The 24,302-nt window shown below is 47.4% G+C and overlaps 2 protein-coding genes across 2 annotated transcripts; one reads left to right on the top strand and one right to left on the bottom strand.

Moving 5' to 3' along the window:
* Positions 1 to 8,425: 8,425 nt before the first annotated feature.
* On the bottom strand, positions 8,426 to 9,646 carry DPPA5 (developmental pluripotency associated 5). The gene is made up of 3 exons (XM_032164750.2): positions 9,484 to 9,646; positions 9,224 to 9,403; positions 8,426 to 8,749 (listed from the first exon to the last, which is right to left on the bottom strand). The coding sequence occupies exons 1-3, from the start codon at positions 9,593 to 9,595 to the stop codon at positions 8,691 to 8,693; spliced, it is 351 nt and encodes a 116-aa protein (XP_032020641.1). The 5' UTR covers positions 9,596 to 9,646; the 3' UTR covers positions 8,426 to 8,690.
* Positions 9,647 to 19,548: 9,902 nt separating this feature from the next.
* KHDC3L (KH domain containing 3 like, subcortical maternal complex member) lies at positions 19,549 to 20,863 on the top strand. Its single transcript, XM_032164748.2, has 3 exons — positions 19,549 to 19,765; positions 19,962 to 20,141; positions 20,423 to 20,863. Exons 1-3 carry the CDS (start codon positions 19,597 to 19,599, stop codon positions 20,692 to 20,694), a joined length of 621 nt encoding a protein of 206 aa, XP_032020639.1. The 5' UTR covers positions 19,549 to 19,596; the 3' UTR covers positions 20,695 to 20,863.
* The last annotated feature ends 3,439 nt before the right edge of the window (positions 20,864 to 24,302 follow it).

Raw genomic sequence — 24,302 nt, 5'->3', positions numbered from 1 at the left:
AAATGCAACTAGGTGGTATCTCCCTTTATATCCTGCACACAAGATTACATTTGTTAAACTGCTGTGTCAGAAAGTTCTCCACATTGAGCCAGAATCTGCATCCACAAACTTCCAAACACTAGAACTTATTTTGGCTTCTAAAATATCACAGAATAGTTCACAGTCATCTTTTGTTGATGATAAAGCCTTCAAGATGTTAGACAGATGCCTTCTCTCACTGCACCCTAATCCTCCTTCATTCATCTTATGACATTATCTTAAAAAATTATGCTTACTGTTAAAGAAAATAATTCAAAATTAGTAAGCTTGCTTTTAGTTAAATAAAATAACTAATTTCCCTTCTTCAAGAAATACTGAAGTTTTGCATAAAGGACATGACCCCTCAATCCTATTTACATTACCAAATGACTTGCTGGTAGATAACCATATCTGAATTCAAAAGACTAAAAAGTTTCTCTTTGGAGTAAAAATTAAAGAAACAAGAATTACCTCAAAAAGTTCCCACACTCCTAGCCCTTCTGTCTAACCCAGAGATCTGTGAACTACATTTTTTTCTTTCACACGCAGCACCCCTAGGCCATGCAACAAGTATTTGAACAAAAAGGAACCACTTCAGAAACTAGAAATGGGACCTTCAGAACCATGTGGGCTGAGAACCAGCCCTAGCTTTAGCCTTCAGCCTCTGAAATGTTCAAACCAAAATATGATATCCATTACAAATAAGGCTGCAAAGGACATTCTTTATAAAACAATTCCTAGAAGGTTGTTTTTTTTTGTTTTGTTTTGTTTTGTTTTTCATTATCTCAGCTCACTGCAACCTCCCATTTCCCAGGTTCAACTGACTCTCCTGCCTCAGGCTCCCGAGTAGCTGGGACTACAGGCATACGCCACCACACCTGGCTAATTTTCATATTTTTAGTAGAGATGAGGTTTCGCCATATTGGCCAGACTGGTCTTGAACTCCAGACCTCAAGTGATCCACTCTCCCTGGCCTCCCAAAGTGCTGAGATTACAGGCGTGAACCACGGTGCTTGGTCTCCTAGAAGTTATCTTGAATTGTAGTGTTGAGATGCAGAATATCAGGAACTTTTTCCAAATGGCATCGGTTTAAATGTCTGCCAAACTCACAGGTGAAAAAATGCATTTAATTGTGTCGATGTACATTTCTAAGCTAGAGGCTGAATACCTTCTCTCAGAAGCATATGGGTTATTTGCATTTCTTCATTTGCTGATTGTTCTGTTATGATATACTTACTGAGGATGGGCGCGGTGGCTCATGCCTGTAATCCCAACACTTTGGGAGGCCAAGGTGGGCAGATCAGTTGAAGTCAGGAATTTGAGACCAGCCTGGCCAACATGGTAAAACTCTGTCTCTACTAAAAATACAAAAATTAGTTGGGTGTGGTGGCATATGCCTGTAGTCTCAGCTACTCAGGAGACTGAGGCAGGAGAATCACTTGAACCAGGAGACAGGGAGGTTGCAGTGAGCCAAGATTGAGCCACTGCACTCCAGCCTGGATGACAGAGCAAGACTCTAAAGAAAAAAAAAAAGGAAGAAAAAAGATATACTTACAGATTTTTTTTGAGATGGAGGTTTGCTCTTGTTGCCCTGGCTGGAGAGCAATGGCACTATCTCAGCTCACTGCAACCTCTGCCTCCTGGGTTCAAGCAATTCTCCTGCCTCAGCCTCCCAAGTAGCTGGGATTACAGGCATACGCCACCATGCTCGGCTAACTTTGTATTTTTTAGTAGAGGGGGGGCGTTTCTCCATGTTGATCAGGCTGGTCTCGAACTCCTGACTTCAGGTGATCTGCCTGCCTCGGCCTCCCAAAGTGCTGGGATTATAGGCGTGAGCCACCTCGCTGGGCCTACTTACTGATTTGTGAGAATTACTTAACTATTTGTGTATTAGCCACTTGCTCGTCCTTATATTGCTGATTTGCCCCTCATCCCACCTCATTTTGACTTTTTTAAAAGAATAGAGACCAGGCACAGTGGCTTACACCTGTAATCCCAGCACTTTGAGAAGCTAAGGTAGGCAGATCACCAGAGGTCAGGAGTTCGAGACCAACCTGGCCAACATGGTGAAACCCCCTTCTACTAAAAATACAAAAATTAGCTGGACGTGATGGCACACACCTGTAATGCCAGCTACTCAGGAGGCTGAGGCAGGAGAATTGCTTGAACCGGGAGGTGGAGGTTGCTGCGAGCTGAGATCGTGCCACTGCCCTCCAGCCTGGACAACAGAGTGAGACTCCATCTCAAAAACATTAAAAACATAAAAAAAGAATGGGACTTTCCAATTTTTTTAGCTCCCTGATCTAGTATTATTTTGATTTATGATTTCTGCCTTTGATGTTGGGTTTATAGAAGCCTGATTATATAATTTATTATTTAAATTTTTTTTTCTACTAGTTTTTTTTTTTTTTTTTTTGAGACAGAGTCTCGCATTGTCATCCAGGCTGCAGTGCAGTGGCGCCATCTCGGCTCACTGCAAACTCCGCCTCCCGGGTTCATGCCATTCTCCTGCCTCAGCCTCCCGAGTAGCTGGGACTACAGGCGCCCGCCACCACGCCAGGCTAGTTTTTTGTATTTTTGGTAGAGAAGGGCTTTCACCGTGTTAGCCAGAATGGTCTCGATCTCCTGACCTTGTGATCCGCCCTCCTCGACCTCCCAAAGTGCTGGGATTACAGGCATGAGCCACCGCGCCCAGCCTTTTCTACCAGTTCTTACATTTACATTTTTAATTTATTTTTTAGAGACAGGGTCTCGCTCCATCGCCCAGGCTGGAGTACAGTGGTACAATCAGAGCTCACTGCCAGCTTCCAACTCCCGGGCTCAAGCAATCTCACCTATCTCAGCTTTCCTGAGCAGCTGGTACTACAGGCATGTTCTGCCACACCCAGCTAATTTCTTAATTTTTGTAGAGATCAGGTCTTTCTATGTTGCCCAGGCTGGTCTAGAACTCCTGGCCTCAAGCAATCCTTCCCCCTTGGCCTCCCAAAGTGCTGAGATTACAGATGTGAGCCACAATTTTATTTTTAGTTTACAACAGGAAGCTGGGGGTAGGGGGAAATCAAATAATCCTAAGTAATCATTAATCTTGGAAAATCAAGTTATAGGGCTTGAGTGAGAAGTGCCATCCTAACCAACCAACATCTTCTCATCACCCAGATGTCAGTCAGCTCTGCCAGCCTACCCCACCCACAAAATCGCCATCCTTATATATAATTATATATATAAAATTATATATAATTTTTTTCTTTTGAGATGAAGTCTGGCTGCGTCACCCACGCTGGAGCACAGTGGCGCAATCTCGGCTCACCACAACTTCTGCCTCCTAGTTTCAAGCAATTCTCCTGCCTCAGCCTCCCGAGTAGCTGGGATAACAGGCGACCTCCACCAAGCCCAGCTTTTTTCTATTTTTAGTAGAGAGGGGGTTTCACTATGTTGGTTAGGCTGGTCTCGAACTCCTGACTTCGTGATCTGCCCACCTCAGCCTCCCAAAGTGCTAGAATTACAAGCGTAAGCCACCGCGCCCGGCCTTCAACAAGTATTTCAATAATGGCATTCAACAAATGAGTCGATGGGAACAGTGGAGAGACAGGGCAGAGCCATTAGAGAAGAATCAGGATCCAAATGGATCCTAAGATCTTAGCTGATGGGGACAGGGAAACAACTTATCTGAGTGGTTCCGGATGGTTCCACAGTCACCTCCTGCTCAAAACCTTTGGATACCTTACCCTTGCTCTCTGCAAGGTCTGCGAGGCACCGGGCGGAACTGCCTCGCTCCCATTCCGGCCATGCCCCAGCCTGCTTAACCTTCTGGCCTAGCCACCATCCTCTGTTCCCAGGGCTGCACTTCCCTTTCTCCTCGCCTGGCTCACTGCTGCCGGTCACTGAGATCTCAACCGAGGTGACTTCCTTGGGGGACCGTCCCTGACCTCCCTGCCCAGGTCTAGTCCCCAGGATTTCAGCCTCCCAGCACAGCACCGATGTTCATTTCTCGGATTCTTACATCCCCGTGGCTCCTAACCAGACCGGAAGCTCCCGGAGGGCCCGCCTGTCTACAGAGGTTGGGAGACTTGCTCCAGACCACCCTGCAGGCGGCTTCAGTCCCAGGAGACCTAACAGCGCCTGCCTCGGAGCCCACTTGGGAATGAGTTGGGCATAGGTGACCCCGCGGGGCCCTGCGAAGAACATCCACACCCACTCCGGCTTCCCCTCTCCCGCTGTATCAGCCCACCCAAAGGGAAAAAAGTCTCATAGGGCACGGAAGGGCGCCGTGGCTCACGTCTGTAATCCCAGCATTCTGGGAGGCCGAGGCGGGCGCATCACCTGAGGTTAGGAGTTGGAGACCATCCTAGCCAACATGGCGAAACCCGGTCTCTACTCAAAATACAAAAATTAGCCGGGCACGGCGGCGCGAACCTGTAATCCCAGCTACCTGGGAGGCTGCCCAAGAGAATCGCTTGAACCCGGGTGTTGGAGGCTGCAGTGAGCCGAGATCGTGCCACTGCACTCCAGCCTGGCAACAGAGTAAGACTCCGTCGCAAAAAATAAATTAAAAATAAAAACATTTCATGGGGCCCCCAAAGAAATCACGTACATATTTAAATATAAGTACATAAATACTGGGAGGTGGTGGGATTGGTGGGATCTCGACTTCCTTAAATGGACAATGAGAATATTTTGAGAATTCAGTTAATAAAAGAGCCCAGCTTCTAGCCCCGCGGAGCTAGCAGCTCTCAATCAGCGTTGGCTATTGTCATTATTATTAGCCACTTTAGGGTCGGAGGATTACACTTGATTGGGTGTTTATCGCTTGTTATTTAAAGGCTTTCTTGGACTAAGCACTTGTTTTATCTCCTCTCCAAAACTCTTCAATCCCATTGTCAGACCCTCCTTAGGGCGGACCCCTCTCATCTGCATTACAAGAAAGCTTGTGGTTTCCTGTAATTGTCGCACTTAACCTTGGTGGAAAGCTGATCACCAGCTGCAAACTCAGAGAAAGAAAACCGCTTCAAGGCAAACACTGCTTTTCACCTTCAGACTTTTACTTCCAAAGTTTTACCTATGAATTTTCTTAAAGTATTTTATTGCTGTTATTTTTGGTTTGGGGGGTTGGGAGAGGGGAGCTGAAAAATTTTCAGCCCAGGACGTGCATGGAATTTATGGCAGATTCTTAAATTTCCCTCTTTTGATACCATAATTGACACCTACTCACTTAAAGTTTTCTGCATTTAGAAACTCTGCCTTTAAGAGGGAACTCTAGACCAGGCACGGTGTCTCACACCTGTACGCTCAGAGCTTTGGGAAGCCAAGGCAGGTGAGTTGCTTGAGATATTGAGTTCGAGACCAGCCTGTCCAACATGGTGAAAACCCATGTCTACTACAAATACTGGAAAAAAAAAAAAAAAAAAAGCTGGACATGGTGGTGCATGCCTGTGATCCCAGCTACTGGGGAGGCTGAGGCAAGAGAATCACTTGAACTTGGGAGGCAGAGGCTGCAGTAAGCTGAGATCGTGCCACTGCATTCCAGCTGGGTGACAGAGACTCTGTCTCAAAAAAAAAAAAAAGAGAGAGAGAGAATTCTAGACTTAAAAGGACAAGGCAGTTTTATGTGCTTGATTTACGCTGCAGAATTGGGGTTTCAAAAGTATCTGATCTACATTCCCACATAGAGTCATTCGTGGCCGACTGATTCTCTGAAGGGTGCACTAGATGAGGGTCATCTGAGAGTGCTAACAACCGTTAGTCCATAAAGCAAATTCAAGCTATCAACACAAAAGACAGGGAAACTTCATCAGATTCAACAAAAAAGGGTGAGGCAATGGGGAAATAGGCAATCTCTATGACAATATTTAGCAAAATTATGTTTGTCCCCTTTGGACCAGCAATTGTCCCTGTGGGAATTTAACCTACAGACACACTACTGGCAGACTTGCAAAACAATGGTATTCGGGCTGGGCACAGTGGCTCACACCGGTAATTCCAGCACTTTGGGAGGCCAAGGCGGGTGGATCACCTGAGGTCAGGAGTTGGAGACCAGTCTGGCCAATATGGTGAAACTCCATCTCTACTAAAAATACAAAATTAGCAGGGCGTAGTGGCCCACACCTGTGATCCCACCTATTCAGATGGCTGAGGCAGGAGAATCGCTTGAACTCAGGAGGCAGAGGTTGCAGTGAGCCAAGATCACACCATTGCACTGCAGCCTGTGACAAAAGCAAAACTGTCTCAAAAAAAAAAAAAAAAAGTTATTCAATGTATTCATCTCACCTTTGTAAAAGCAAAAGATTGGGAATAAACTCAAAAGTCATTTCATAGAGAATTAAATTGGATAATACCCAGCTGTAAAGGAGGGAAAATAATCTACACGTGTAATTCCTTATATTTACATTTTTAAAAAACTCTTGAATGGACACTCAAGAAAATATTGCTTATTTTTGGGAAGTAGGAAATGCATGATACGAAATGAGATAGGAGGGAGACTTCTATCATTTTAGATTTTTTTTTTGAGACAGTTTCCTTTCGCCCAGGGTGGAGTGCACTGGTGCGATCATAGCTCACTGTAACCCCAAGTTCCTGAACTCAAGCGAACCTCCTGCCTCAGCCTCTTGAGTAGTTAGGCCTACAAGCACGTGCCACTGTGCCCAGATAATTCTTTTTTTTTTTTTTTTTTTTTTTTTGAGACGGAGTTTCTCTGTCACCCAGGCTGGAGTGTAGTGGTACGGTCTTGGATAACTGCAACCTCAGCCTCCCGCGTTCAAGGGATTCTCCTGCCTCAGACTTCCACATAGCTGGGACTACAAGCACCCGCCACAACGCCTAGCTAATTTTTGTATTTTTAGTAGAGATGGGGGTTTCATCATGTTGGCCAGGTTGTCTCGAACTCCTCACCTCATGATCCACCCACCTCGGCCTCCCAAAGTGCTGGGAACATAGGCGTGAGCCACCACGCCTGGCCTTCCTTCAAAATCTTGAGCAGGAGCCAGGCTGAGTGGTCTAGGACCTTCCAGCCACAGTTCTCAGGGCTGGGATGGGGGAGGGTCAAAATGCCAATAGGGTACGTGACTGATCCCTTGGTCTCCACTCCAAATAAACCTCAATAGCATGCCAAATGTGCCTTTGTCTTCTCAGGGACCCACAAGGGGTATGGCATCTAATGGTCCCAGAAACTGCACCCAGGACTTCCAGGGGGGTAGAAAAACAATGCATTTACAAGACTTTCATGGCCTTCCCTCTTTGAGTCTTCAATGATGAGAACCTTAGAGGATAGGACTGGAAGCTGGAGTCCCTCCTCCCTCAGAACCTGGAATAGAGAAGTCTACTCCAGTCCTGCAGTAGAGCAAGAATAGCCTGTTTTTCATACATTCAAGAAATAATGCCCATTATGTCAGACGTGTTTTAATACTTCACAGACTTAGGACATAGTCTTATCTCAGTTAATCCTCACTGCAACCCAATGAGGTAGATATAATTATCCCCATATTACAGGTGGAGAACTGAAGCACAAAGGCTAACATATGCCTGGTTCCCCAGCTACTAAGTAGCTAAGATTCAAACCCAGGTAGTCTAGCTGCTGTCCGTTTCTTACAACACTATCCTTAACCACTATGTACTACACCATATTGCCCCTCTTAAGAACAACAAAAAAATCAATATCCCTGCCTTGTTGGAGTTTAAATCTTAGGAGTAGAGAGGAGGAAAATGAGCAGCTAACACTATCGGTCGAGTTTATAAATGCCATAAAGAAAAAATAAAGCAGGTTAAGCAGACTGTAGAGGAGAGGATCTCCCGAGTGTGGACCACCTGGGAGAGGAGAACAAAACCCTTTGAAAATCTAAGCTTTTGGCCAGGCACAGTGGCTCACACCTGTAATCCCAGCTACTCACTTGTAATCCCAGCTACTCGGGAGGCTGAGGCAGGAGAATTGCTTGAAAGGGGCGGGGGCGGGGGCGGGGGCGGGAGGCTTCGCGGAGGTTGCAGTGAGCCGAGATCACTCCACTGCACTCCAGCTGGGGCAACAAGAGCAAAACTTTTCTCCAAGAAAAAAAAAGAAAGAAAGAAAACGAAAAAACACACACAAAACATGCTACACTAACAATGGCTCTGACTTCCCGTATTTTTGTTGGAGACATTTGCTTTTCAGCTTATATACAAAATATCAACTTATTATAGGGTTTTCAAGTGAGTCCAGGTCACTTGAGACAATCATCACATCTCCCAACAGGTTTTTAGTTCAGTGCTGCATCTCAGAACCCTGGCTCCTCCACCCTTTTTGACGCTAGCCAAGTGTGCCTTTGGACCCTCGTTTTGTCTTTGGAGGGTTTCAATTAAGGGTTAAGCTCAGGGCCACACCTCAGCGGTGCTTCAGAGATATTTAAGGTAGTACCTACAATCTATCAACCACACTGAACTATCAACTTACTTAAAACTTTATTCTTATTTTTAAAAATGGGAAAAAATGGAAAAAGAAAACCACTTTTTATTGACAACCATCAAAGAGATATTCACAACAAGACTCAGAGCCAAGGGTTTTCCCTTAACTCTTTAAGGGAACAGATGGTTTTCCCTTAACTCTTTAGGCTGGAGCAGGTTTTAAAACAAGCTGAAGGCATCACTCTACCTCTGGCCACAACCTAATCTCTGCATCCTGGCCTTCCTTGCATTGGCTGGAAGCTGGTTCACTTCATCCAAGGGCCTAGTTCGAGGGCATTCATGGCTTCGGCAAGTTTGAGCATCCCTGCACCAGAAATAGCAACAGCAGCGTGAGTTTGGGGGAAGATAGTAAGCGCCCGGACTGTTCTCCGCCTCTTTCAGGGTTCGTTTCTGGGACTTCTGATCCAGGCGTTCTGGGCCTGACTCTCAGGCCCAGAACCTCGGAACCGGAGACTACTCGGCCCATTAGAACATTCTCCAAGAAACTGAAGGGGGCGGGGAGACGGTTGAGATAGCTCAGATAACCCTGCCCAGTGGATCCAGCACCGGCCGCCTCTCACCATAGTCTCACCCTTGGGTCTCCAAGACCGACGGCCGGCACTCTGGGGTCCCCACTCCCAAAGGGGTCTTGGGAAGATCCAAATGCCAAGGGCACCCCTGGTGACTCCCAAGGTGCTGGCAGCGAGCAAGAGAGGAGAAAGAGAAGAGGGCTGGAGGAGAGGCGCGAAGCGGCCCCCGCGAGCCTGTGTTCCGCGTACCCAGTCCCTGGGCCTCTCACCTCGCTCCTGGCGCTGGCGGTGCCACTCAGCCATGGACTGGAGCATCCACTTGGTCCGGAGCTTGTACAAATAGGAGCCGTAAACCACGACCTCGGTGAGGTCTGAAGACTCCAGAGCCTTCAGCTCGAGCATGGCCTTGCTCACCTCCTCGATGTAAGGGATTCGAGATCCGTCCGGGCCTGTTGGGAAAAGGGATGAGAGCCCTGCGCCGGCTGAGACTCCCGAGCCGGGGCAGCCCGCCAGTACTAGGCATACTCACCGAACATGGCTTTCAGCAGCCGCGTCTGGACCTGGAACACCTCTGGATCTTTCAGGTCTTCGGGAACTTTCACCCACGGCGGGATATGTCTACGTGCCGGGAGAGTTCCCATCTTATGACCCTCACAACCAAAACCACGCTCCAGCGCAAGCCAGGCCTAATCACGCCGGCCGAGGCTCAGGGGTGGTAAAGCCTCGCACCTGGTGGCCCCGCCCCCGGCCAGGCCCCGCCCCCGGCCCGGTCCAGGACCCTCGGTCCGTGCCCCGCCGCCCTGGCTGCAGTCCAGCAGGTTGCCACCTCTTCCGCTTCCCGTGACTTCGGGAGAGCCTCACCCGGGCCCAGCTGTCTCCAAGTTAACTAGGGTTTCCACCTGCACTGACCTGTGTCTTTCGCATCAGAATCCCATGGGCTTGGGAATGGCTGGGGGCAGGGCGCTCTTGACTCTTCCCCTAGGGAACAACTGGTGGTACCTGAACCTCGGAAAGCGGGCGTCCAGGATTGAGGGTGCGAGGACCACCCAGTAGCTGCCGAATCGAGTTCCTGCCTCACACGTTCCAAAGAAGGGTCCGTATCCCCTTGGCCCTAAGGAGCAGGACCCGCGGCTCCACTTTGCTGGCGACCCGGACAACGTCCTCGGAACTCTGGAGGAACTCTTGCCATTGAACAAAAGAGAAAACCGAAATTCGGAAACTGATTATCTTACCTGAAAGGATTAGCGTTCTTCGAAGCCCCTGGCTCTAGAGCCTTTGAACCTACGCGGATTTTTTTTTTTTTTTTTTTTTTTTTTTTTTTTTTTTTTGAGGCAGAGTCTCGCTGTCGCCCAGGCTGGAGTGCAGTGGCGCAATCTCGGCTCACTGCAGGCTCCGCCCCCCGGGTTCACGCCATTCTCCTGCCTCAGCCTCCCGAGTAGCTGGGACTACAGGCGCCCGCCATCTCGCCCGGCTAATTTTTTGTATTTTTAGTAGAGACGGGGTTTCACTGTGTTAGCCAGGATGGTCTCGATCTCCTGACCTCGTGATCTGCCCGCCTCGGCCTCCCAAAGTGCTGGGATTACAGGCGTGAGCCACCGCGCCCGGCCCTACGCGGATTTTAAACCTCATCTGTGCCCCGCCTGCGCACTCCAGCCAAAACCGGTCCAGGCTTCTGGCTCCTCTGTAAATAAATTTGGTTTATTCGTTTTTTAAACATAGTGTTTGGAGCGATGCACTGGATTCACACGATGAGAGTGTGATTTCACTGTTTTATGGCTTTACAGGTGGCGATTAAGCTGGCATTTCCAGTCGTGGTAACATCTAATATCCCCTCAGCTGTCCATTATTGAGGGTTTCTTAAGGCAGACCTCTTCACACACACACACACACACACACAGTGGGTTCTTTTGCAACCACCAGTGTAGTTAATTTAGAAAATGATCATCAATAGCTAAAACTATCAGATGAAGACTGTTGAGGAACTAGGTAGTCACAAGTTTGGAAGCCCTAGGCACAGATTATGAATTACATAATAAGAAAAAAAGTTCCTTTACAATAGAGACTTGGAAGAAGCCACCTTAACCCAAGTTAACATCACCAATAATGGGACAAATGGACTTCTGGTTCAATATCTGAAAAACAAAAAGAGGACCGTTTTATTAATTGACTAAAGAGACACTAAATGCTGTGTGCATAGTTCAAGTAATTCTGAATCAAAAATGGGGGGTGCATTTCAGGACAATGAAGGAAATTTTAATATGCCCTATATTTCAAAGTAGTATTAGAAACTTCTAAAGTTTAGAAACTTCTAGAGTGGGATATGTGTACTACAGTTATGTAAGATAAGGTCATTATTCTCAGGAGAAACATGCTAAAGTATGTAAAGTGAATTGGGTTTCTTTGTTTTTATTTTTATTATTTTTTAAATTAAATTTAAATTTTTTGAGACAGAGTCTCACTCTGTTGCTCAGGCTGGAGTGCAGTGGCATGATCTCTGCTCACTGCAACCTCCACCTCCTGGGTTCAAGCAGTTCTGCTTCAGCCTCCCCAGTAGCTGGGATTACAGGTGCCAGCTACCATGCCTGGCTAATTTTTGTATTTTTAGTAGAGACAGGGTTTCATCCTGTTGACCAGGCTGGTCTCGAACTCGAACTCCTGACCTCAAGCGATCTGCCCACCTCGGCCCCCCAAACTGCTGGGATTACAGGCATGAGCCACAGCACCTGGCCAAATAATCAAATTATATATATGGAGTCTTGCTCTGTCACCCAGGCTGGAGTGCAGGCCACAATCTTAGCTCACTGCAACCTTCACCTCCTGGGTTCAAACAATTCTCCTGCCTCAGCTTCCTGAGTAGCTGGAATTACAGACACCCACCACCACATTGGCTAATTTTTGTATTTTTAGTAGAGATGGAGTTGCACCATGTTGGCCAGGCTGGTCTGGAACTCCTGACCTCCTGATCTGCCTGCCTCAGCCTCCCAAAGTGCTGGGATTACAGGCATGAGTCACCGGGCCCAGCCATACTAAACTTTCAATTTCCCATCTCCCATTCCACCTGCAGCCCAAGCTCCATTTTTCCTGTCACCCAGACTCTTATGAAAAGCAACCCTCACTTCTACTTCTGTATACCTTACTTATTCCTAAACATGTTATTCCATGGTACCTTCCTTGGCATTTCAAGAAAAGTCACTCTGGATCTGCACTGTCCAATACAAAAGTCACTAGTCACATGAGGACTGGAAATGTGTCTAGTCTGATTTGAGATATGCTGTAAGTGTAAGCTACATGTAAAATTTTGATGACATTAATACCAAAAATTTCAATATTCTCATTAACAATTTTAGACTGATTATATGTTAAAATTATAATATTTTGGTTTTTCCTTTTTTTAATTTTTTTTCAGTCAAGACAGGGTCTTGGTGGCTGGACAGGGTGGCTCATGCCTGTAATCCCAGCACTTTGGGAGGCCAAGGCTGGCGGATCATCTGACCTCAGGGGTTCAAGACTAGCCTGGGCAACATGACGAAACCCCGTATCTACAAAAAAGAGAAAAATTAGCCAGGTGTGGGGGTGCATGCTTGTAGTCCTAACTAATGGGGAGACTGAGACAAAAGGAATTGCTTGAGCCCAGGAGATGGAGGTTGCAGTGAGACAAGATTGCGCTATTGCACTCTAGCCTGGGTGACAGAGTGAGATCCTGTCTCAAAAAAAAAACAAAAACAAAAAAACAGGGTCTTGCTATGTTGCCCAGGCTGGTCTCAAACTCCTGCTCAAACTCCTGCACTCAAGGGACCCACCCACCTCAGCTTCCCAAAGTGCTGGGATTACAGGCGCAAGCCACTGTGCCCAGCCAAAATGATAATATTTTGGATATATTAAAGTAAATAAGATATAATATTCAAATTCATTTCACATGTTTTTTTCTACTGAGGCTATGAGAAAGTTAGTATTATTTGTCTTTCATTCTATTTCAGTTGGACAGTGTTGCTCTAGATGCTTTCCTACAACTTTCTTTTTTTTTTTTTTTTTTTTTTTTTTTTGATTGTGTCTCTCTCTTTCTCCCCAGGGTGGGGTGGCGTTGCAAGCTCCGCCTCCCAGGTTCACGCCATTCTCCTGCCTCAGCCTCTCTGAGTAGCTGGGACTACAGGCGCCCGCCACCACGCCCGGCTAATTTTTTGTATTTTTAGTAGAGATGGGGTTTCACCGTGGTCTCGATCTCCTGACCTCGTGATCTGCCCTCCTCGGCCTCCCAAAGTGCTGGGATTACAAGCGTGAGCCACCGCGCCCGGCGCTTTCCTACAACTTCCTAAGTATCTAATCTAAAACTCTTTTATATGTACATAATTCATCATGCCTAGCTTTTTTTTTTTTTTTTTTTGGGAGACGGAGTCTCACTCTGTCACCCAGGCTGGAGTGCAGTGGCGCAATCTCGGCTCACTGCAAGCTCCGCCTCCCGGGTTCACGCCATTCTCCTGCCTCAGCCTCTCCGAGTAGCTGGGACTACAGGCGCCCGCCACTACGCCCGGCTAATTTTTTTTTGTATTTTTAGTAGAGACGGAGTTTCACCGTGGTCTCGATCTCCTGACCTCGTGATCCGCCCGCCTCGGCCTCCCAAAGTGCTGGGATTACAAGCGTGAGCCACGGCGCCCGGCCTGTGCCTAGCTATTTTTATTTTATTTTATTACATTTTTGAAACGGAGTTTCGCTCTCGTTGCCCAGGCTGGAGTGCAATGGCGCGATCTCAGCCCACTGCAACCTCTGCCTCCCAGGTTCAAGCGATTCTCCTGCCTGAGTACCTGGGATTACAGGCATGCACCACCATGCCCGGCTAATTTTGTATTTTTAATAGAGATGGGGTTTCTCCATGTTGATCAGGCTGGTCTCGAACTCCCGACCTTGCCAAGGAAAGAACTCTTGCCAAGGAAAATGCGATTGAGAAATGCTGCATGTAGGAAACTTGAGCCTGTCCTTGCATTTATCCCATGTGATCCTGGATAAAACCCACTCTCCCTCCTCCACAGCATGTTGAATCTTCCTCTCCAGTTGGGTTCTACCTGGTCCCTAGGAATGCCTGCCTTGCCCTCTGTCTACTTCGATCTGAGCTCAGTTTCTGTTGTTTAAAATGGTGGTTTCTCCAATACACCTCAACATCTTGGAAAGGGGGATTTTTGCTAGGATACTGAAGGCCGGAATTTCAGTGCATGTTTGAGCCGACAGTTGGAAAGTTAAACCTTGAAGACTTGAGTTATTTCAACAAATTATTTGGAGAAAAAGTTTTATTAATTAATTAATTTATTTTTGAGACAATGTCTCACTCTGTTGCCCAGGTTGAGTACAGAGTGGTGATCTCGGCTCACTGCAGCTTTGGCCTCCCTGGTTCAAGCGATCCTCCCACCTCAGTCTTCCAAGTAGCTGAGACCACAGGCATGCAGCACCATGCATGACTAATTTTTTAGTTTTTATAGAGATGGGGCTATCCCTATGTTGCCCAGGCTGGTCTAGAACTCCTAGCCTCAAGCAATCCCCCAGCCTAGGCCTCCCAAAGTGCTGGGATTACAGGTGTGAGCCACCACACCTGGCCCTAGAGAAAATTTTTATAACTAAATGTTAAAGATCACTTCTGCTGTAGGTCTGGGTTGCAGCAAGTGTCTTAGAGGACATCTGGCCATTGCATGGGCTCTGCTTGCCACCCATCCGTACTTGCATTTCCAAATAATGATTTTTTAGAAAAGAGGAACACTTAAAAGCATATGCATTGGTTTTATCCAAAATTAATGTCAATGTTTATCATATTATAATGTTAGCAAAAAGGCTGGTGAGTATATAGGTTGGTTCGACCTCAGTGGGACGCCATTTGGCAATACCTTATCAATTGGAAATTTACAGATCCTTTGACTCAGCAATTCTACATTTGAAATTTCATCCTATAGTTATACTCCCCCTTGTAAGAAATGACATGCAGAAGGATACTGATTTCAATAGCATTACTAGCACAAGTAAAAGATAGCATACAAGGTAATATTCATGAAGATTGGGGAAAAATACATATTAAAGAAATAAGTCTGAGTTCCGTGGCTGATGCCTGTAATCCCAACACTTTGGGAGGCTAAGGTGGGAGAATCGCTTGAGCCCAGGAGTTCGAGACCAGCCTGGGCATATAGTGGCCATGTTGCAGGCACTGAGACATGATGAAACCCTATCTCTATTAAAAATACAAAAACTAGCTGGACATGGTGGCGGATGCCTGTAATCCCAGCTACTTGGGAGGCTGAGGCACGAGAATCGCTTGAACCCAGGAGGTGGAGGTTGCAGTGAGCCGATATCGCACCACTGCATTCCAGCCTGTTGACAGAGCGAGACTCCATCTCAAAAAACAAAACAAAACAAAAACAAAAACAAAAAAGACCAGCCTGTCCTAAAAAAAAACTAAAACAAATTAGTTGTGATGGCACATGCCCATGATCTTAGCTACTTAGGAAGCTGAGGTGGGAGGATCACTTGAGCCCAGAAGTTGGAGGCTGCCGTGAACTCTGATGGGTCACTGCACTCTAGCCTGGGTGACGGAGTGAGACGCTGTCTCATCAAAAATAAATAAATAAATCCATTATTGGCCGGGTGCGGTGGCTCATGCCTGTAATCCCAGCACTTTGGGAGGCCGAGATGGGCGGATCACGAGGTCAGGAGATCGAGACCATCCTGGCTAACACGGTGAAACCTCGTCTCTACTAAAAATACAAAAAATGAACCGGGCATGGTGGCAGGCTCCTGTAGTCCGAGCTACTCGGGAGGCTGAGGCAGGAGAATGACGTGAACCCGGGAGGCGGAGCTTGCAGTGAGCTGAGGTCGCACCACTGCACTCCAGCCTGGGTGACAGAGCGAGACTCCGTCTCAAAAAAAAAAAAAAAAAAATAATAATAATAATAAATAAATAAATAAATCCATTATTAATATCTAGAAAAACGTAACTTTGTCAACAAAAGAAGTCATAGTATATACAGTTATGAACAGTTTACAAAGTCGTAATAGTGCAAACATTGAATATTGATCTAACAAAATCATATCTCTGTTTTAAGACGATCTAGGTCTGATGCATGTAGTTAAGTCCCAGCTTACCTGGGTTGGAAGAGGGTGAAAGATAGTGGTAGATATAAAAATCCTAGCCTCTCAAAGTACTAGGATTACACGCGTGAGCCATCGTGCCCCGTCGTTTGTTGTTTTTTTGTTTGTTTGCGTGTGTGTGTGTGTGTTCTTTTCTCTTTTTTTTTTTTTTTTTTTTTGAGAGGGAGTCTCGCTCTGTCGCCCAGGATAGAGTGCAGTGGCGCAATCTCGGCTCATTGCAATCTCCGCCTCCCGGGTTCACGCCATTCTCCTGCCTCAGCCTCTCCGAGTAGCTGGGACTACAGGCGCCCGCCACCACGCCTGGCTAATTTTTTGTATTTTTAGTAGAGACGGGATTTCACCGTGGTCTCGATCTCCTGACCTCGTGATCCGCCCGCCTCGGCCTCCCAAAGTGCTGGGATTACAAGCGTGAGCCACCGCGCCCGGCTCCCTGTCGTTTTTTGACATTTTTTATTTCTTTTTTTTTTTTTTTTCCGAGACAGAGTCTTGCTATCTCCTCCAGGCTGGAGTGCAATGACATGATCTTGGCTCACTGCAACCTCTGCCTCCCGGGTTCAAGCGATTCTCCTGCCTCAGTCTCCCGAGTAGCTGGGATTACAGGCCCCCCGCCACCATATCTGGCTAATTTTTGTATTTTTAGTAGAGATAGAGTTTCACCATGTTGGCCAGGCTGGTCTTGAACTCCTGATGTCAGGTGATGCGCCTGCCTTGGCCTCCCAAATTGCTGGGATTACATGCGTAAGCCACCACGCTCGGCCTGTTTTTTTACTTTTTTTTTTTTTTTTTTGAGACGGAATCTCACTCTGTCACCCAGGCTGGAGTACAGTGGCTCAATCTCAGCTCACTGCAACCTCCACCCTCTGAGTTCAAGCAATTCTCCTGCCTCAGTCTACTGAGTAGCTGGGATTACAGGCACCTGCCACTGTGCCCGGCTAATTTTTGTTATTTTTAATAGAGATAGGGCTTCACCATGTTGGCCAGGCTGGTCTTGAACTCCTGACCTTGTGATCCACCCGCCTGGGTCTCTGAAAGTGCTGGGATTACAGGCATGAGTCACCACGCCTGGCCCTGTTTTTTGAGTTTTTAATAAAAGCCATTGTGACTGGTGTATGATGGTATATCCGTGTGATTTTAATTTGCATTCCTCTTCTGATTAGTGATGCTGAGCATTTTTTCATGTGTTTGTAGGCTGCCTGTATTTCTTCTTTTGAGAAATATCTCTTCATGTTCCTTGCCCAGTTTTGTTTGTTTGTTTGTTTTGTGGAGACAGAGTCTCGCTCTATCCAGCAGGCTGCCAGTGCAGTAGTCTGATATCGGCTCATTGCAACCTCCGCCTCACGGGTTCAAGCGATTCTCACGCCTCAGCTTCCTGAGTAGCTGGGATTACAGGTGCCCGTCACCATGCCCGGCTAATTTTTGTATTTTTAGTAGGGACAAGATTTCGCCATGTTGGCCAGGCTGGTCTAGAACTCCTACCGTGAGCCACTGCGCCCGACTTTGCCCCATTTTTAATGGGGTTTTTTTCTTGTTGTTTTGCAAAGTACTTTAATCGTCTCAATTAGCAAGTAAGAATTTCCCAACTACTAAATCATTCCTATAAATCAAATACATTCAGCCGGCTGGGCGTGGTCTGAATATATACATTCAGCCTATTAATGTGGCAAACCTGAAGTTCTCTTTAGTGTTTCAATACTGAATAAAAATAAATTATAAATTATAATTTATCTTATAGCAACACATCTAAAACAGTTATTATTATTATTATTATTATTATTATTATTATTATTATTATTTATTTTTTTTGAGACGGAGTCTTGCTCTGTCCCCCAGGCTGGAGTGCAGTGGCGCGATCTCGGCTCATTGCAAGCTCCGCCTCCCAGGTTCACGCCATTCTCCTGCCTCAGCCTCCCGAGTAGCTGGGACTACAGGCGCCCGCCAACACGTCAGGCTAATTTTTGGTATTTTTAGTAGAGACGGGATTTCACCGTGTTAGCCAGGATGGTCTCGATCTCCTGACCTCGTGATCCACCCGCCTCGGCCTCCCAAAGGGCTGGGATTACAGGCTTGAGCCACCGCGCCCTGCAAACAGTTATTATTATTATTATGTTTGAGAAAGGGTCTCACTCTGTCACCCGGGGGGAGTTCAGAGGCACCATCACTGCTTACAGTGGCCTCAGCCTCTCTGGGATCAGGTGATTGTCCCACCTCAGCCTTCCGAGTAGCTGGGACTACAGGTGCGTGCCACCTAGTCCAGCTAATTTTTGTATTTTTTGTAGGGATAGGGTTTTATCATTTTGCCCAGGCCAGAAGGATTGCTTAAGACCAGATTGGGCAACATAACGAACCCTTGTCAGAAAGGGAAGGGGAAAAGAAAGGAAAGGAAAAGGGAAAGGAAAAAGGAAAGGAAGGAAGAAAGAGACAAATATAATTGTGTTATTTAGAGAACAGAGGCATCACTGGGCATGGTGGCGGGGGCTTGTAGTCCCAGCTACTGGGGCAGCTGAGGAGGGAGGATCTCTTGAGCCCAGGAGATGGAGGCTGCAGTGAGCTATAATCACACCACTGCCCCCTAGCCTGGATGACACAGAGAGACCCTGTCGCAAGTTTTAAAAATTAAAAATAAAAAAGAGAATAGATGTCAAAGATTTTCAAGGAATCTCATCTTGTGTCCAAACCACGAGAACTATCTGTGGTTAGGTGTGTTCATGGCTACATTAATTAAAAGCATGCTATAGTCCCACTACTGGGGAGGCTAAAGAGGGAGGATTTTTTTGAGGCCTGGAGTTCGAAGTCAACCTGGGCAACATAGCCAGGCCCCATAACTTTTTTCTATCCATTTTTTTTTTTTTTTTACTGTACGAATCTCACTACACAGACCCTATAACAAAAAAAAAAGGAAAAGAAAAAGAAAAGAAAGAGAAAGAAAGAAAAAGAAAGAAAGAAAGAAAGAAAGAAAGAAAGAAAGAAAGAAAGAAAGAAAGAAAGAAAAAAGGCAGGCGCTTATTCTGCCCTGTATTCAGCAGTCTCAGGCAAGTGACAGAATAATCTGAAAACCTGGTCCAGAGGGAGGAAACGTAGTGGCCAGGGATCAGAAGCGTGTGAGGGACCTATGAAGTATTCATTCTGCAAGTATCAGTTCTTTCCTCTGGGGGAGATACTGGGCTTGCCCACGTCTCCCTGAATCCATGGTTAAGACTCCCTCTGGGCACCAGCGGATTCCTGGTGCCCAGAGCCCGGTTCCTCCTACCGAGTGCGCTGGGAAAAGGGCTGCTCCTGACAGATGGGACACTGTAAGAGCAGCCCAGGAACCAGTGCACTTGCGCGGCCTCGGAAGAAGCCGGGGCTCCTGGAGGCGGAGGCGAGGCCTGGGACCCAATGAGAAGGGCGCGGCTGGAGAGGAGGGGCTGGCCAAAAGCCCTTGAAATACGGCCCAGGAGGAACCGCGGTCCTAGTCGCCCAGCTCCAGCTCGGCCTTTAGGTTTGCTGTGGTGTTCTTGTCTCCTGCAGGACCGGCCGCAGCATGGACACTCCCAGGCGGTTTCCGACGCTCGTGCAACTGATGCAGCCAAAAGCAGTGCCAGTCGAGGTGCTCGGTCACCTCCCTAAGAGGTTCTCCTGGTTCCACTCTGAGTTCCTGAAGAATCCGAAGGTAGTTCGCCTTGAGGTTTGGCTGGTGGAAAAGATCTTCGGTGAGTGGACCAAGGAGGGGCAGCCCCCATGCGGCTTCTTTCTGCCACCCATACCCACACCCCACCTATTCTGGCTGCGTTCCAGGGCAATCCTCCCCAGTAGCCAATGCCCTCTGGCTGTCTCCTCCTTCCACCTTCCCCTCCCAAGACCCCCGGGAGCCACCCGTCCCTCACAGCCTCTCTGCTACCCGCGCAGGCCGGGGCGGAGAACGCATCCCGCACGTCCAGGGTATGTCCCAAATCTTGATTCACGTGAATCGGTTGGATCCTAATGGCGAGGCTGAGATCTTGGTATTTGGGAGGCCTTCTTACCAGGAGGACACAATCAAGATGATCATGAACTTGGCTGACTATCACCGCCAGCTCCAGGCGAAAGGTACGGGGCTGGGAATAGGGCTACCTGCAGCAAACCCTGGCTCCGTAGGAGTGATCCTGGGGTTTCCTGGCTGCTGGGGCGGCAGTCTCGCCCTCCCAGTCGGCCCGCGGTTGGTGGGTGGGGGAGGGGGCGGTTCTCGTTGTCACGGACCCAGAAGACCAAATTGAACCCTCGTTCTGGGATTCCTGGCTCCTACTCCAGCAGGCCGCTTGGGTGACTGTCCCTTTTTGGAGAGGATATAGAGACACAGCTGTGGCCTCTGCACACGGCTCTTCTTCCAGGCTCAGGAAAGGCCCTCGCCCAGGATGTCGCCACTCAGAAGGCCGAGACCCAGCGGTCTTCAATAGAAGTCCGGGAGGCCGGGCCCCAGCGTTCGGTGGAGGTCCGGGAGGTCGGGACACAGGGTTCTCCGGTGGAGGCGCAGGAGGCCGGGACCCAGCAGTCTCTCCAGGCTGCCAACGAGTCGGGGACCCAGCGATCCCCCGAAGCTGCCAGCAAGGCAGTGACCCAGCGGTTTCGCGAGGATGCCCGGGACCCAGTTACCAGATTATGAAGGCATCTCAGGCCCTGGAGCCAGAGCCAGTCAGGGGTTAAAGTGAAAGCCCGTATTTCCGCCCAGAAGCTGGGGTTGGGGAGAGGATGTTGTGGATTTTTTGTTTTACCCCTTCTGTTGAATGGTTGCAAACACAAACTTGAGTTCTAATAAAGAATTGCAAAGTGGAAGCCCGCCTCCCCAAACCCTCCCGCCGCCCCCGCGACTTAAGTCCAGGAAGCTGGGGTGGCGAGGAAGGATGATGTGGATTGTTTTTTGTTTTACACCTTCTGTTGAATGGTTGCCAACACAAACTTGAGTTCTAATAAATAATTGCATTTCCCTAACGTCTGTATTTTGGAAGGTAGAGGGGAGGGAAAGGCGTATTCCTCCAGCAGCCCAATTCTGCCCTTCGCAGCTCTCTACCTCGAGGCAGGTGGGGCCTCTGGTTCCTAGCGGCCTGAGGTGGCAATCTTCCCCGGCTGTGGTCCGGTGTGCCCCTTGTACTCCTTAACGGCGCACATCTGGCTTTAACAGGTGAGAAGCCTCTCTGGCCCACTAGGAAACCTCTCCAAACCCGCTGTCGTTCTACTCAAGGTGACTTGGGATGAGAAAACTGGATCGCTTGGGGGCCAGCTGGATTTGGAAGGCCCTGGGTGTATTGCTACGCTGTCACAGAACACTTTCCCAGCTGGGGAAAATGACATCGGGGAAGGAGGAAAGGGAGAGACCCCAGCTGCACTCTTGGGCTGCACAGTTGCCGTCTTCAGGTCTTGCTTGGGTCACCCATCTTCCACGAAGGTCGTGGACACCGGCAAGATACAGGCACCAGCTACTCTCTTCAGTTACTATGGCAGCGAGGAGCCCCAGCAAAGAACACTTTGGCTTCCCTAGGGTCACAGCTCTGGTCAGGGCGCTGGGATGCAGGTCCCTGAGCCTGCAAATTAATCTAGAAGGATGCAAGCCAACAGCTGGGTGCTAGGATTAAACAATAGCACACAGTAATTCTATAATTAGGATGTTTTTTTCCTTTTTTTTTTTTTTTTTTTACCAACCAAGAATAACTGGTAATTTTCATTTTATTTTAGAGACAGAGTCTCGCTCTGTGGCCCAGGCTGGAGTGCAACGGCCCAATCTCGCCTCAACACAACCTCTGCCTCCCGGGTTCAAACGATTCTCCTGCCTCAGCCTCCCGAGTAGCTGGGACTACAGGCCCGCACCACCACGCCCAGCTAATTTTTGTGTTTTTAGTAGAGAAGGGGCTTCACCGTGTTGGCTAGGCTGGTCTGACCTCAGGTGATCCACCCGCCTGGGTCTCTCAAAGTGCTGGGATTACAGGCATGAGCCACCACGCCCGGCCAATCACTAGTAATTTTTAAAAGTTCAAAGCTAAGTTTAAATATCAGGGGAATGTCTATCACAGACTCTTTTGTCACCGCTAATTATCACTCCAGTTTAAAATAATCATGTATCTTACAATAAGGGAATTACCACATAAAGCTGAATTTACAATAACTTATTAGCAACTTTTAATCGCTAATCATTTTATTAAAATAGTCGACTAATTTTAGAAGAACTTTAGAACATTTTAAATTCAAAATCAACATAAAATCAGTTTCAAATAAGGCCACATCAGAGCAGAGCTAAAACTCAATGTGTATGTTGTCTTTCTCTGTGTAATACCCACCTTACTAGAATGTCAGATTCTCTCCTTTACAAGCTGTTTTCACTGTCCTTGCCCAAACTCAGTGTCACCAATCTATTTTATGTTTATGTTCATGTGTAACTTTTCTTTTTCTGGTATCTACCCCCTATTTTAATTAAGTAGCTTTATAGACTTTTAATATTTAAGAGGGCAAGTCTACTCTTTTTCTTTTCTTTTTTTTTTTGAGACGGAGTCTCACTCTGTCACCCAGGCTGGAATGCAATGGCATTCCACTGCAACCTCCACCTCCTGGGTTTAGGCAATTCTCCTGCCTCAGCCTCCCGAGCAGCTGGAATTACAGGCGCCCACCACCATGCCTGGCTGATTTTTGTATTTTTAGGAGAGACAGGGTTTCACCATGTTGGCCAGGCTGGTCAACACCTGTCTCAGCCTCCCAAAGCGCTGGGAATACAGGCCTGAGCCACCATGTCCGGCCCTCACAACCTTTTCAACTCATATCCAAAACATCTATGAACATCTTTCCCGGAACTAACACTTTAAGTTTCACCTATTCATATGGCTGCTTCTTTCTCTAAACACCCAGTAAATGGAAACTCTATATCATGCTGGAATTATAGACGCCATCAAGCCAAGCCAGCTGCCCAGCATGGAGGAACAGGAGAGGTTGCCCTATGCCAAGAGTCTTGAGAGTCAAAGATTTCAAATATTGCCCAAATATAGTCACATTCTGAGGTACTGGGGATTAGGACTTCAATATATGTTAATGTGTACAAAGGATGGAAGGAGTTTAGGATCATACAGTATTTTTGGAAAAATTAGAATAAGTTTTAAGCTTACCCCTTTTTCCCCAATAACAAAATATTTAATGGGCCAGGTGCAGTGGCTTATGCCTGTAATCCCAGCACTTTGGAAGGCCAAGGCAGGTGGATCAGTTGAGGGTACGAGTTCAAGACCAGACTGGCCATTCTCTACTAAAAATACAAAAATTAGCCGGGCATGGTGGCAGGTGCCTGTAATCCCAGCTACTCGGGAGGCTGAGGCAAGAGAATCGCTTGAACCCGGGAGGCAGAGGTTTCGGTGAGCCAAGATTGCACCATTGCACTCCAGCCTGGGTGACAGAGCGAGACTGTCTCAATAAAAACCCAAAATGTTCAATGGTTTTATAAAAATTCCACCAGGGGTCAGGCACGGTGGCTCACGCCTGTAATACCAGCACTTTGGGAGGCTGAGGCAGGTGGATAACGAGGTCAGGAGACCCAGACCATCCTGGCTAACATGGTGAAACCCCGTCTCTACTAAAAATACAAAAAATTAGCTGGGCGTGGTGGCACGCACCCATAATCCCAGCTACTCAGGAGGCTGAGGCAGGAGAATCGTTTGAACCTGGGAGACAGAGGTTGCAGTAAGCCAAGATCGTGCCACCACACTCCAGCCTGGGTGACAAAGCGAGACTCTGTCTCAAAAAAACAAAATAAAATAAAATAAATAAATAAAAATAAAAATCTCACCAGGGCCAGGTGCAGTGGCTCACGCCTCTAATCCCAGCACTTTGGGAGACCAAGGCGGGAGAATCACCTGAGGTCAGGAGTTTGAGAACACCCTTGCAACATGGTGAAACCCCGTCTCTACTAAAAATATGAAAATTAGCCAGGTGTGGTGGCACATGCCAGTAATCCCAGCTACTTGGGAGGCTGAGGCAGAAGAATTGCTTGAATACGGGAGGCGGAGGTTGTAGTGAGCCGAGATCACAGCACTGCACTCCAGCCTGGGTAACAGAGCGAGACTCCATCTCAAAAATAAATAAAAATAAACAATAAAAATCTCACCATGAAAAACTTGAAAGAATTCATCAAACTTCTATGGGAGAAAATTAGGAGCTCCTAAACTTAAAAGGGTGGGGACATGGGAGAACACATAGGAAACAGTAATTAACTACATAAAATAAGTCTTTCACATGCAAAAA

The sequence above is a fragment of the Hylobates moloch genome, unplaced genomic scaffold (genome assembly GCF_009828535.3).
Source record: "Hylobates moloch isolate HMO894 unplaced genomic scaffold, HMol_V3 SCAFFOLD_2, whole genome shotgun sequence".
Taxonomy (NCBI): Eukaryota; Metazoa; Chordata; class Mammalia; order Primates; family Hylobatidae; genus Hylobates; species Hylobates moloch.
The sequence above is the reverse complement of the archived record's forward strand: the minus strand, read 5'-3'. Positions and strand labels throughout refer to the sequence as shown.